The 13415-nt window shown below is 42.2% G+C and overlaps 1 protein-coding gene across 2 annotated transcripts in view; it reads right to left on the bottom strand.

The window, feature by feature from the left end:
- Positions 1–6656: 6656 nt before the first annotated feature.
- UBE2K (ubiquitin conjugating enzyme E2 K) overlaps positions 6657–13415 on the bottom strand; it is a 44045-nt gene continuing 37286 nt past the window's right edge. For both annotated transcript variants that reach the window (XM_026846704.1, XM_026846703.1), the window contains exons 6-7: positions 11970–12098; positions 6657–11619 (exon numbers count right to left, since the gene is read on the bottom strand). In XM_026846704.1, the coding sequence (XP_026702505.1) occupies positions 11545–11619; positions 11970–12098 (204 nt within the window). In that variant the 3' untranslated portion in view covers positions 6657–11544. The remainder of the gene's footprint in view (positions 11620–11969; positions 12099–13415) is intronic.

The raw sequence follows: 13415 nt of genomic DNA, 5'->3' as shown, positions 1-13415 counted from the left end.
ACTCAGTTTCTCCCTTCAGTCTCACTCTGTGATCTTCTGTTTCAAACTGAAGGCAGCCAGTGCCATGGCTCCCATCCAAGATGCCTTAGCACCAAGTCACTGTGGTGACCCACAGGATGACTACTTTCATATATCTGCCTCACTAGAATACTTCAAATTCAGAGTAGGAACATCTGTCACTCAAGACAAGTTCCCAGCCTCATTTTTTATAGTCTGAAAGGAAACAAGCAAGTTTTTGGCATTTGCAGTTGCTTGTAAATAAATGAGTGAGACCACAGCAGAATGCTGGTTCAGATTTGTTCCTGTTCAGATGACCTCCCCCTCCCTTGGGCTATGGAAGCTGAAGCAGCAGCCACGCTTACTCCAGTAATTGGTAGGAGCAGCACTGCACCTGAGCTCAGCTGGCATCGCACGTGCCTAAGGAGGATGTGAGCGTGTTCCTCGGAGCCCTGGTGTCACTCACAGGTGTTTTGACACAAACTGCCCTTGAAGAATTAATGGAATTACTGCCTGCAGCAGGCAGCATGCAGTCATTGTACCATTGCCCTGGAAAAAGTCCTGCTAACCTGATGGAAAGGCCTTTCTGACCACCTTCTCTCTGTTTCTGCTTAGCAAAACTCATGACAAGCTTTTATCGGGGAACTGTCTGACTGCGCAATGGCTGGGTGCTGTGAGCCAACAGGAGGAAGAGTCAGGACTTGTGGTGATCCCTTTAGCTTTGGCAAAAAATTATTCTATGATTCTAAGAAGACATTCAACTTTGAACCTGGTGGATTCATCACCAGCTGTGCAGTTAGATCTATGGTCAGAGCTGACATATCCATGGGCAATATGGATGGGCAGCACAGCAGTGTCCTGTGTTACTTGATGAGGAGGGACAGCCATCAGGAGCCATGTCTGCTTTTCAGTGGGAGCACAGAGGTTATCCAACCTAATTTGTAACTCACTCACTGAAGTCATGCTGGCAGCAGTGTAGTCTCAGCAGTATGTCAGCTGAGGCAAGAAGCATGACCAAACACCTTTGCGTACACCGAGCGTCCTCCTCCCACAAGACGACTGTTATTTCAACAGCCACAAGAGCTCAGTTGTGTGTTTATAACGCTGCAGGGCGGGCACGCTTCAGAACAAGAAATACACGTTTTGCTCCTTAAACTCAGGTGTTGAATTCTCCTGTCATTGCCCTGGAAGTGGAGATTGATGTTGACCCTCATACACCAAAGCTTCTGAAGCAAGAGATGGCGGGTGATTATGGCTGAGTTGTTTTGGTGTTGGGTCTGATTGCTGTAAAGTGGGTGAGTTATCACTGTGTGCTCTAGAAACTTCATAGACAATAATCTGATTTCTTACCTTGGCATGGCATAGTTGCAACAGCCAGAATCTGGCCTCTAGCATAAAAGGATTTGGGGAAAAAGGACTCCATGCCATGATTAATTTCTAATGTTTCTGGGGGGGTGCATTCACAGTTTACCAGGCTCAGCTTTAGTAACATCTTAAACCCTGCATTTCCCACAAGAACTCTCCATGTTCTGAGTAGATGTCCTCCCTAATACAGCACTTGCTCTCTTCGTCAAGCGGGGAGTTGTTTCTCACAGTGCACCTATTGTGCAGATTCTGACTCTGGTAACCTGTATGTTAGCGTAATGTCACCTGGTCTGTGACCCACACACAGTCATCTCGGGAGCTGCCTGAGAGTCTGTCAGCATGCACTGAATGGCTAAATGTCTAAATGCTTTAGGGGAATTTCATCTGGACTATTACAAGCTATCTCAGGAGATCCAGTATTCCCTCACCCAAAAGTAGTCTGCCTTTTTAATCCTTTGTGGTTTCCACAGGTGTGTGAGACACCAAACCCTCACAGACTATACATATCAGACTGTGGTAGCATTTACAGTCCTGATGTGTTGACCATGAGGTAGACATGGTCATCTCTCTGGCTTTCCAAGTTTCAAAGACATCTTCCTGGTAAGATCATCCATGAGAGCGTATCAATGTGTATAAATAGCCAAATGGGAGAGCATAAACAAATGGAGCCAGGCTCTTCTCAATTAAGACACCTAAAGTTGTGCTTGGAGGTACATCTCTAGAGAAACGGGTGGTTGATTTTGTTTGAGTTATTTGGCTCTGAGTCCTCTAAAACAATGATGATAGATCGTTTCCATCAAGCATTGCTTGAGCTTGGTCTTCTGTATACAAAGTTGCAGCAGGAGCTTTTTCCTCTCATTTTCTCTTCCTTGGGCTTTGTTTTTCCACGGCAGGGTTTCCTAACACCAAGTTCAACATGTCGGTGATGCCTGGATCCGGAAAGGATGGCACACGCAAGGGCTTTTTTGTATAATCTGCAACCTTCAGGCCCTGACCCTACCAACGTACTGACATAGCAGGTGTTACCAAATCCTTCTCAGTAGGATAATGGAGGGAACTTTGACCTACTTACAAAAAATAATTAAAACAGTATATTTATTACAGTTCAGGCTGGCAGTATCTTCCTTAACGTCCAAGTGATTCCACATGTGGCAGAAGTTTTTGGGAGTAGCAGAGCTGTGATAGTGGGACTCTGCTGTGGACTGCCAGGAGCGGCACCGCAGAGATGTCTAGTGCGTAGGTGCCAGGCTCGGCTTGCCCACAGCTGCATCTTGGCAGCACTCACACCCTGTCCTGGCTGCCGGGGGCTCAGGGCTTGTCTGGTCCTGCACTGCCCGACACAGCACCTGATGTGGGGCAGGCCGGGAGCTGTGCCCTGCTTTGTCACCTTCCACAGAGGAAGAGCCCTGTGCCACCTTTGCAAGTGACTCGGGGCACAGAAGCACCCAGCCCCCACCATGCACCTCCTTGTGTTTTCAAAGGGCTAAAGGGGCGGGTGCTTATTCCTTGAGCCACAGGTCCTCTTAGCACATGCTCGGCATCGGCCATCTGAAGGGTGGGGCACCTGCTTGAGACCCTGCTCCTGAACTTCCACCTGGTGCTGGGGGCCACAAGCCTGTCCTGACCTGCAGCAGAAACGCAGAGGTGCCTCTTTTGGGGGGAGCAGGGGGCTGAAATGGGACCCGGGAAAATTTTCCTCTTTCCAGGCCAAATTTATGCCTGACCAATTAATACCAACCTGAGATCACGTCCCTTGTAGGTGACCTGGCCACAGAGGAACACACATCGCTGCATCCGCTCACTAGACTCCTCACCCCCCAGGCTGGCTGTAGGCTGCTGCTCCCTGAGGCTTTTTGCATGCCTGTGGGGAGGGGGATGGCTACCACCAATGCAGTGGCACCTCTTTGTCCCTACTGCTGTGCTCCATCTCCTTACATGCTTTCTGCAAGCAACCCTTTCCCATGTAACCACTGGGCATTAGATACTGTTTGACCATTTTGAGGGCACCTGCTTTCCTTCCAGACAAAATGTTTTGGGTGTTTTTTAAAACCTTTTTGCTATCAAGAGGGCTTTGTCCTTTCACATCTACGGGATGTGGCCCGTGTCTATGCCTATTTTGTCTCTCTATTGCAGAGACAGCAACAAACACAGGTGCCTCCGATCCCAGGACTGCCTAGGTGAGCAGCAAGCTCCCCCCCAGCCCGCGGGCGCTGGACCCAGCCCTCCGGCTGTGCGTGGCTGCCCCAGTGCCAAGCGGAGGGGCAGGGCCACCTGCCTGGACCTGCTGGCAGCACTTTGCCTAATGCAGCCCTGGATACCACTTGCTGCCTTTGCCACAAGGGCAGGTTGGTGGCTCATGTTCAACTTGGTCCAGGTCCCCACACCCCAACTCCTTTTCTGCCAAGCTGCTTTCCAGCTGCCCCAGCAGGTGCTGGTGCCTGGGGTTGTTCCTCTCCAGGTGTGGGACTCTGCACTTGCCCTTGCCGAATTCCTCACAGATGAGGACCATTCACAGGTGAGGAGAACAGCACATAAAGAATATATAGAACAACTCTTCCTCACTGTTGTCAAGATCAATTTGGGTTGGGTTTCCCACCACTACACACACACACACACACACTGGCATCATCTGACTCAGTGAACTTTTGGTAACTACTTTGTTCATACATGTCTACTTCCAACTAGGTCTCTCTTCTGACAAGTATGGACTAGAGCCTCCTGGCATTTTTGATGTGGTTCAGACCATTGAAGGACTTTAATGTGGAAGATGCCAGAATGGAGAATGTGCATGCCAAGCAAAAGAGGGAGACCATCCTTACTCCTTGCCCCCAGCCCAGCAGGTCATTTGCTTCTGGGAATTTCATACACAGGACTCAGAACAGTTTCCTCGTTAACAGTAAAAGCCACAAATGTGAGGGGTTTTCACTCCATTTGAACCAACATCTTTGGATTATTTAAACCACCTTCTAAAGTGATAAACCACCTCACACCCATCACAGCTGCTCGCAACAACATGAAGATGTGCTGGCCACCACTTCCAGGAACACCTGGGACCCACTCTGTGTCTGGTGGTTGTTCTTCAGCCTTGTGTTCAGGGAAATTTAAACCTGTGGCAATTACATTATTTTGAGTGCTTGCACTTTGTTAAAAAAAGATGCTTATCTGTCAGGCTATCCCTGACTGCAGTGTGAAATGGGACCAGCAAGACTTGAGGCATGCTTTTTGAACCAAAATCCACCTTGGAGTATAACTGGCTCATCTTTTTTTGGGCTGTGACCAGCAAGATGTTCCTGCTTCAAGGAAGCCACCTTCACACCCAACTCTGCACCCAGGCAGTGGGTGGATGTTTAAAATGGGGACAACTGGCTTTGCCCTGAACCAGGCAAGGGCAGCTACCACAACCTAGTAACATGGCTCAGCTGCAGGGAATTTCCCAAACCTCTCCAACAGGATCAGCAGGAGCCTTGACTACTGCCAGCTGGGAGAAGAGTCATTTTGGGAAAGACAGAGGAAGGGAAGAGGGAAGGCAAGGTGCTCGCTGTGCACAGTCCCTTTTCACACCTGCCTTGAGAGCAGGGGGCCATGAGCCCTTGCCCCGCCACACTTGCAAGCAAAGGCAGCTGTACACCAAGGATTCAGCCTGCTGAAGGGTCGGGTGGCTCACATAACATCAGCACAAAACAGCTTCTCTCCACCTTTCCCCCAGCAACACCAGACTCATTTTTTCCTCACCATCCTAGTCAATTACCCTTTATTTTACACCAGGCTGTCACAGACCCACCTAAAGACTTCATATATTTCAACACAAAGCAGCCACTAAGTGAAGCAATGTAATTTATTTGACATTAAACCAGACACGGGTGCTCCAGATCCAGACCCAGATTTGACCTTAAAACAATTTAAAATCCTGGATTTGCTGTATTGGCAGTATCAGTTACCTGCTTGAGAGCTAAACGTAGCCATGTTATATCTATTGCAACAGAAAATTAAGTACAGGAGTTGTCAAGCTGGTAAGCACTAAAGTCCATTCCATGAACTCACTTCCAGTTTTGGGGTTCCGGAAAAAAGGACAAGGCTGTTGGAAAACTTTGCAAGTATGTCAGTATAAAGCAGCTCTCAGTCATGTCATAGTAGTGTCAAACTACAAGAGTAAGGGAATACGGGTTTTTTAATTTTTTCTAAATTAATGAGCAGGCTAAGAGAAGCAGCCCCCACCCCCAGCAGAAGGGCTGGGGAGTGCTCCCTCTCCCCTGCCCCCTGCCCCTCTTAATGAATGAGGTACCACCATACAACATTGCTCCTGATGACAGTCAATCTAAACAGAAAAAAAAAACACCAACACCCCTTACACTGCTGTTTTAACACCATAAAACTGTGCAGCACTACCACATCTGGTAGAGCCTGCCTGGAAACCTGCACAACCCACCCAGGGACAAACACACACCTGCAGACAGGTTGTAGCTGGCACTACAACCACCTTCAGCACTAACTCACTGCTAGCTTCAGCCAGGCAGACACTATCTTTCAAACCGCTTTACTCCATATTTAACAAATGTTGACAAATGACAAAAAAAAAAAAAAAGTAAATAGCATGTATTGGTGGCAAACAAATTCCTAGTCATCATCTCTACTATTCTTCTGCAGCTGAAAACCAGGGCAGTGTTATTGCCTAACAGGTTGTCACCTCCATATCTGAGAGCCAAGTATAGTTTATATGAATTACACAGTTTAAAATGCACAAAGAATGAGATGAACATGAGCGGTACTGGAAAATCCAAAGAAAACCCTTCCTCTGTGTGTTACCGACTTTCTTCAGACAGAGACTTTGAAAGGAGACAGGAGGTGTTGTATACATACACATCTTCCTAGGCTAGCAACACAAGGTAGTCCTAGTTGAAATTACACACTTTCATTACACAGCTTAGATTTACACAGTTTTCTTCAAAAATTTTTAATGTGCCTCATGAAAACGATCATCCCTTTCTCTCTCGTTACTGACACGGAGGCAGTATACCCTGTAATCTCAGAACAACTTGGAATTAGCAGAAATAAAATGAAAACTGTTTTCAGGGAAACATGCATTTATTGTTAAGCATTCCCAGTGAAAATCAACATCTTTTAAAATGTGTGTTTATTTAAAAAATCATTTGTGTACAAAAGTGTTTGTGTAGTTTTTAATTTTCAAGACAAAAAAACACTGATGCTGCATTCCAGCCCACCCACTCCTCCTGTACAGGAAGGCTGATGCTCAGGAACCAACCTCCTGCAATATTTTTTATTTGTAAATTTTAATATTTTTTTTTAATTAGAAAAGTCAGAATTTAGGATGGAAAAGTGAAAAGCAGGGTTCTTCAACAGTTGACATCAGCATTCGTATGATGGTAGCCTCCGTCAGACACCACAACAGAGCACCAGCAGTTGCTGTAAATTGTAAAATGGACAAGTACAGCATTGTCACAGTACATTTCCTCGTCTGTTGAGTCATGTATCTTAACTTACATTACTGATGAATGGCTCAGCACCATAAGCAATCGGCTTGCTATTTTGATGCCTACAAAGCAGGTAACAGCAGAGAAGGAACATCACATCACAGTACAGTGCAAATGATTCACAAGAGTTTGTCCAGAGAGAACCAATCTGAAGTTGAGTTGCTACCTACGGAGCACTGCAGCTGGAATAACCAAGCAAGAAGCAGAATGCGTTAAAGACAGCTGGTCTTGGGAGTCCAGTGATGAATCAGCTGGTGACACTAACACCACAGACAGGAAGAGCAAGCTACATGGCTTGCTGATGGGTTTGGAATAGATCAGAGAACTATTGAGAAAGAAGTGACTGCCCCTTTGCCTAGCCATAGGAGAAAGCTGTGCCTGGAAAATGAGGATGGTAACAGTGAAAACATCTATATGGTCTTCCCAGAAAAAGCTTTAGGCACCCACTGAGCATCTTTGCTTTCATGCTTTAGTTCTGTGACGCAACAGACAGTATGATGAAATGTGCTTTCGCTATCTATTGTTGAGCCAATTGCTCATCAAAACCAAACAGAACCAACCACCTGATCACAATCAGTGGCCACACTCATCAATATGCTTCTCATCAACTCTACCAACAAAACATAGCAGGAGAGGACACCTCATCATTTCATTGCATCTGCTCACCAGCAGACATTAAGTAAAACTGACTTTCACTGCTAAATTATTTAACATTTCCCCCTTTGGGCAAGCCTCCAAGTCTAAGCTAGCTCCTGTTGGTATTGAGGAAGGAAAGGAGGGACATGCACACAGGTTTTCTCCCTGCACTGAAGAGGGAACACTTTACCTTCACAGTGTATGACCAATGCAGTAAACCAGAACTTGTTTGAAACTGTGTTTTTTTCCCCCCCTCCCTTTCTCCCTTCCCCAATTAAATAAGCAATCCATATGCTCTGCAGTGCCTAGTCTGATTCACAGCTGTTAAGCTTAAATTTGCATAGTTTAAATGTTGCTGTTACCCACACCATATAATGCAGATTTGGCATTACAAGGTAAGCTTCTTTCTGGCTATTTAATTCCTCCTTTCAGACAACAACAAAAGATCCTATATTCCTTATGTCGGTCTTCCTGTACTAATTTACTTGGAAAACAATTAAATACAATGATAATTAAAAAAGCCCCAAGACATATTCCTACACCATTTGTACCTAATTGCTCAGATAAATACTACCAAACCAATTATAGTCAAGGCCCCATGTACTCTGTGACAAGCTTTTTTAAACAAAAATATTAAATTTTGGAATATGCAGGATAAATAGCACTAAATGCCACATCTTTTCAGAAGGATATGTTCCTAAGTTTTTGTCTCCAAGATGTACCAGTTTGTCACACTGAGAACACAGCTTGTTCGCAGAAGCAACGGGAGGAAGCTGTGAATTTGGCGAGTGGAGGTGGGATACAGTCAGGGCTTTTGGCACTCAGAGGAAAACAGAGGCTTTTGGCAACAGGAAAGGGCATTTCTCTACCTTTGAACAAAGCTGTACTTTACTCTTTAAGGTACTGAATGAGATAGGAGTTTCTTGTCGTTCCCCCCCCCCAAAATAAACAAGGGATAAACCACTTTGCTGCATGCATGTTAAAACATTCAGCAGTGAAATCTGACTGATGCTCTGGCAATCAGTAAGCATCATTACCAATACCTTGTTTAGACAAATACGGCCATTTAGACATCAAAATTACTATTTCAAGCCGTCTTCTTACACGATGGAGGAAGACAACACAGGACTTATTTGTACTTTAGAAAGCAACTGTACTTATGTTTTATGTCCTTGTTGTAAGAAAGTGGTAAATGTGCAGCCTGAGTCCGCAGCTGGCGTGGACTGCATGGCAACTCCACGTCTGTGAATGCACAGGGCCCTGAATATAGCAATGTTCAGTCATACAGAAAACAGAACTACCATTTTGTATGTACAAACTCACAATGATAAACTGAACACTAACAGCAAAATTCCTAGGGCTCAGCCCCAGCTGCAGTTAAACTAACCTTGTACAATATTATCCCTATATTCAACTCTGATAATTACCAAGAATACAAAAACATTCCTTATAAAGGACTTGCATGTCAAAATTCAGAGGGACTTCAGACCATGGATGTCTCCTTAATGCTGGGTCACGTTTCCTTCCCAGCTCACTTGAGAAGTTTCCCTCCTGCCAGCACCTGAGCTAGCATCAAGAAATCATTGCTAACAAGCACATGGATGGAGGGCAAAAACCAGTATCCAACATCTGTACATAAGGGGAAAGGGGAAGACAAGTGTTTTTCAGTAGAAAAGAAAGTGAGGTAACTTCAGGAAAGAAGTCAAACTTAACAGGACGTTGTTTCAGAGGTGACCACACTCACTTAAGAACCATTCCCTCTTTTCTCTGCCTCCCCCCTTCCCTGGCTTCATTTATCCCTTTACATATCGTTGGAAAAACCTGCTGTTCTTAGGAGACTAATCTTATCAAAAGACATGTTCAGAAGCCCATAACTGAAAAATTTTATGTCCCCAACAATGATTTTCAAGGTCTTTCTTTTGATAAATAGCGAAGAACAAGGGAAAGTAGTCAGCCATTTATAATTACCACCAGGGTAAAAAAAAAAAGATGTTCATGTAATCAAGAAGTTCTTAGCCTGTATAACAGAAAAGACAGCAACTTGAGATTAACACAAGTGGCATTTTGCCATAGTGTCCTACTGTCCCTGGTTTTCACCTAACAAACCAGCTGAACAGTAGCAGCTTCTTGTTAAAAAAATAAATAAATATAAGGAAAGACAAACCAACTAATTTCCTTTGGCATCATTGCAAATGATTTACATTAACTCAAGAAAACTGATCACTGACTACACCTTAAAAAGCAGTACATATAAAGACTAAGCAAATGTATTTAGTATTGCACTGATATGAGTTCAAAGTATTCCCTGTCTGTGCCCTGAAATATTTTAAGTTTGGGCACATCAGACAGAGCAGTATAGGGAACATCCCTGAACTAGCTATGTCTCTAGAGCTCTATTTTCTGGTTCTGTTCCCCTACCACTACACTCCAGATATTTAACAGATACAATAATGTTCCTGATTTCCTCTAGTATGATTTATAAACAGACTCTCTATGAAGTGTGAAACTATTTCAACTTGTACTTCACAGCTCCAGAAAAACCCCAGACAGACATATTTCCCCACCCCATTAATCCACAGTTTAGGACAAAACAGTCATGGAAAAGATGACTTATACAGTACTCCCTTATCCACAATCCCCACTCTCTAGTCTCAGGATTTCTCTGAACTTGTCAGTTATATTCTCAAAAGTTATCACCATATTCACAAAGACATTACAACTCTCTTTAAATAGATGTACTAGTGTTTGAAGTTGCAAAACTAATAATTTTCAAGCTTTTGCACTCAGGATGAAATGTCATTTTAATACGAATAAAAAGACTGACTGTATGTACAAGCCAAGATAAGATTTCAGTTCTCGTTTATCAGAAACATCAATCCAAAAAAAGCTAAATTGAGAACACACTTCTACGTCTATGTGCATTTGAAGTATGTACAGTAAAAACACCAACACAGCCTCCATGTGTCAACTAGAGAAAAATGCAAGCAAGGATGAATTTTAAAGTACCTGGTAAGCAATCCTTAAATTGAAGCCCAAAATAAAGCTAGAAAACTGCTGCAAAAAACAGCTGATTGCATCATATCAAGTACTCAAAGAAAAATCTTTCTAATTCTCAGTACACTAGAGAATCAGCTTTTTCCTCCTTCAAACCCAGTGAAATCATTATTATCCAGAATGTACTGAAGAACATTTTGCATCTATTTAAGACAAAACAAAAAGGAAAGAAAACTAGCTCCATCTTTTTGTGCTATATCAAGGCATACTCCTTACGAGAAAATATGATGGATGAAAATCATTACTAATAATTCAAAATATGTTTTTTAAAGGGGAGCCTAGACTACTGTAAATGGCACACATAATACCCACAGATGATGAAACATAATCTAGTGAGGTTTTTTTAGCTGTATGATGTAAGGGAGAAGAGAATCAGGTTTCCCAATTAATAAGCTAAAAAGAAACCGGTTCTGAATAGGTCACCATTTGGAACTTTGGATAACTCTTGAAAGTCTTTCAGGAAAAAGTTACAAGAACACTTGAGTATTTCAATGGTGCTCTCTTCAGCGACCCTATCTAATATGTCTATTAAGTACAAGCATGCAAATATAGGTCAATCCACAGGCACATAGGATCCATGTTAAAAACAGTAAGATAGCTGTGATGAGTGGCACCAACAATTTTGATGACTAACACTCAAAAATGTTGCTTTCTGAAATACTAAATCAAAATCCTGAAGCAAGTTCCTGCTAGTCTTCGTCACACTGCTAAACACTAAAGTAGGCATGTTTTTCCCCCATTATTTTAGCTGAGCTCAAAGAATTTTTACAATATTTAGTAAGAAAAAAAATTAAAGTATTTCCCCTTTTTAAATTTACACAGACGTTTAATTAGCTTTATTTACAGAGCGGTTTTTTTCAGTCTCCAATAGTGCCTAGATAGCATCATCAGGCAAGAGTGCCAGTTTTAAAAGAGAATCTATATAGAATCCTAAAAATAACAGATGGTGATGCTCCTCCAGAAGGGGCAAGCTGGACTACTGAAGCAGCTCTCTCTACATGGCTCAGTTACTCAGGAGTAATTCTGTTGCAGTCTCTACATCCCATGATTTTGAAGACAAGGCCACTATTACTGCATTCTGCAATGAGAAAACAAAAGTAATCATATTTTCAGTGTGTGAACCTGCAGCTCTGAGAAACAGAATGAAAAGTTCACAGATTAATCAGAACATATTAGTTTACCATTTGTTAAATCCTAACTGATAATTTATAGAAAAATTGTTTCAATGAAAGCAGGGGTAGTCACAAGTTTTACTAATAACGTAGTATTCTAAAACTCTGGTTCTTAAAAATAATTAGCAAAGCAGAATGATTAGACCTACAAGAAGTCAAGTAGCAAGTCTACTTTGGTATACTAATGACTCGCTGTATTTATATACATGTACTTGCCCTGCCCCTACTGAAAAACATTTAAGTTATATATACTTACCCTATCAAAGCCCATAGCACAAAGGTTTTCTATTTTTTTGGTGTATTCTGGACTAGAAACTGGTGCTCCAGCATACACATGTGCCCAAAGTCGAGCTGTCTGTTTAAACATTTCTGGATTTTGTTTGTACTACACAAAAGAGAGAAGGGGAGAAGGAGAAAGTTAAATTATCTCAGCAATCCAACCAAAAAGCAAGATGATATGGCAGACTCCATCACTCTTTCAACAATATCTTCAACGGTGTTTCACACTGATCATACTGCTATTTTTGAAGTTAAATTTGGAAGTGAGGATTACACACAGAGTAAACCTATGTAAGCATTTGATTTAATACATTTGCCTTTAGGTTAAATTACACACTATAGGTATTCTATGTATACAATCAGGTACCGCTCTCAATTACACTGATCAAAAGTAAAGGAGCTATATTTAGCACACCTACTGAAAATTTATGTTCAGTGTGGCAGAGCACATATCTCCTGAATGTACATACTGCATACTGCTCCAATGTATTTCTCTAATCACTTAAAAATATGCCTCATTTTATACACTGTAGGTCTGCAGTTTTCCAGTCAGGGCTGACATTTTACTACCAGGCTTCTTCCTGAGAACAAGGATATTGATAGTGTATGTGACAAAAGAAGGGATAAAAATGGGTGAGTGTATGCAGCAAAAAGCTAGGAAGCTACAACTGTTTTCATGAAAGCTATTATTTACCAGAAAAAAAACCAAAATCATGCAGGGTACGTAAATACTATTTTGCACCAGTCTCACCACTAATGAGTTTTCTAATAAACAACAGAGCAGACCTTAAGAGAGTTTTCAGCCTGCACAAAGAACTCAAAAGCCAAGAAATTGGGTCATCTGTCATAAATCATACTCAGAAAAGCAAGATGAGTTTCCTATTTTGGCAACTTTTCTATGTAATATCAAGTTTAAGTGATCTGCATTTTGGGGGAGAAAAAAAAAAAAAAGACAGACTCTTTCCCTTAATTACTATGCTTTGAAAAAAAGCAGGTATTCCCACCTTTACATCTATAGTAAGTTATAGCACTGAATAATAAGACAAGATACTGGGAAATACATTATTTGAATATTTAGATTCATTTTAAGGACAGGAACACTGCTGATTTTCATTCTAAGCATTTTATTCATACATGAAAACAATAATTATATCTATAAAGCACTGTCAAAGCTAATACTCTTTACTTCTGTACATTTCATTTTACCTCTCCAACAGCAACACACACCAACTACACTGCACTGTGTGCTTCGTACACCTCCCACTAATTCTGCTCCACATGAAGTTATTTGTATATTTACTATCTGATTATTAATGGCATTAAAATAGACATGGGAGACAATCTATTGTTGGAAATAACTCACTGTGTTATAAATACAGTGGTCTGTAATAAATTTCTTTGGTTGTAATGACTAGAAAAGAGA

Source organism: Athene cunicularia (assembly GCF_003259725.1).
Source record: "Athene cunicularia isolate RWA chromosome 4 unlocalized genomic scaffold, athCun1 chr4_part1, whole genome shotgun sequence".
Taxonomy (NCBI): Eukaryota; Metazoa; Chordata; class Aves; order Strigiformes; family Strigidae; genus Athene; species Athene cunicularia.
This window is presented reverse-complemented; position numbering and strand designations above follow the sequence as displayed.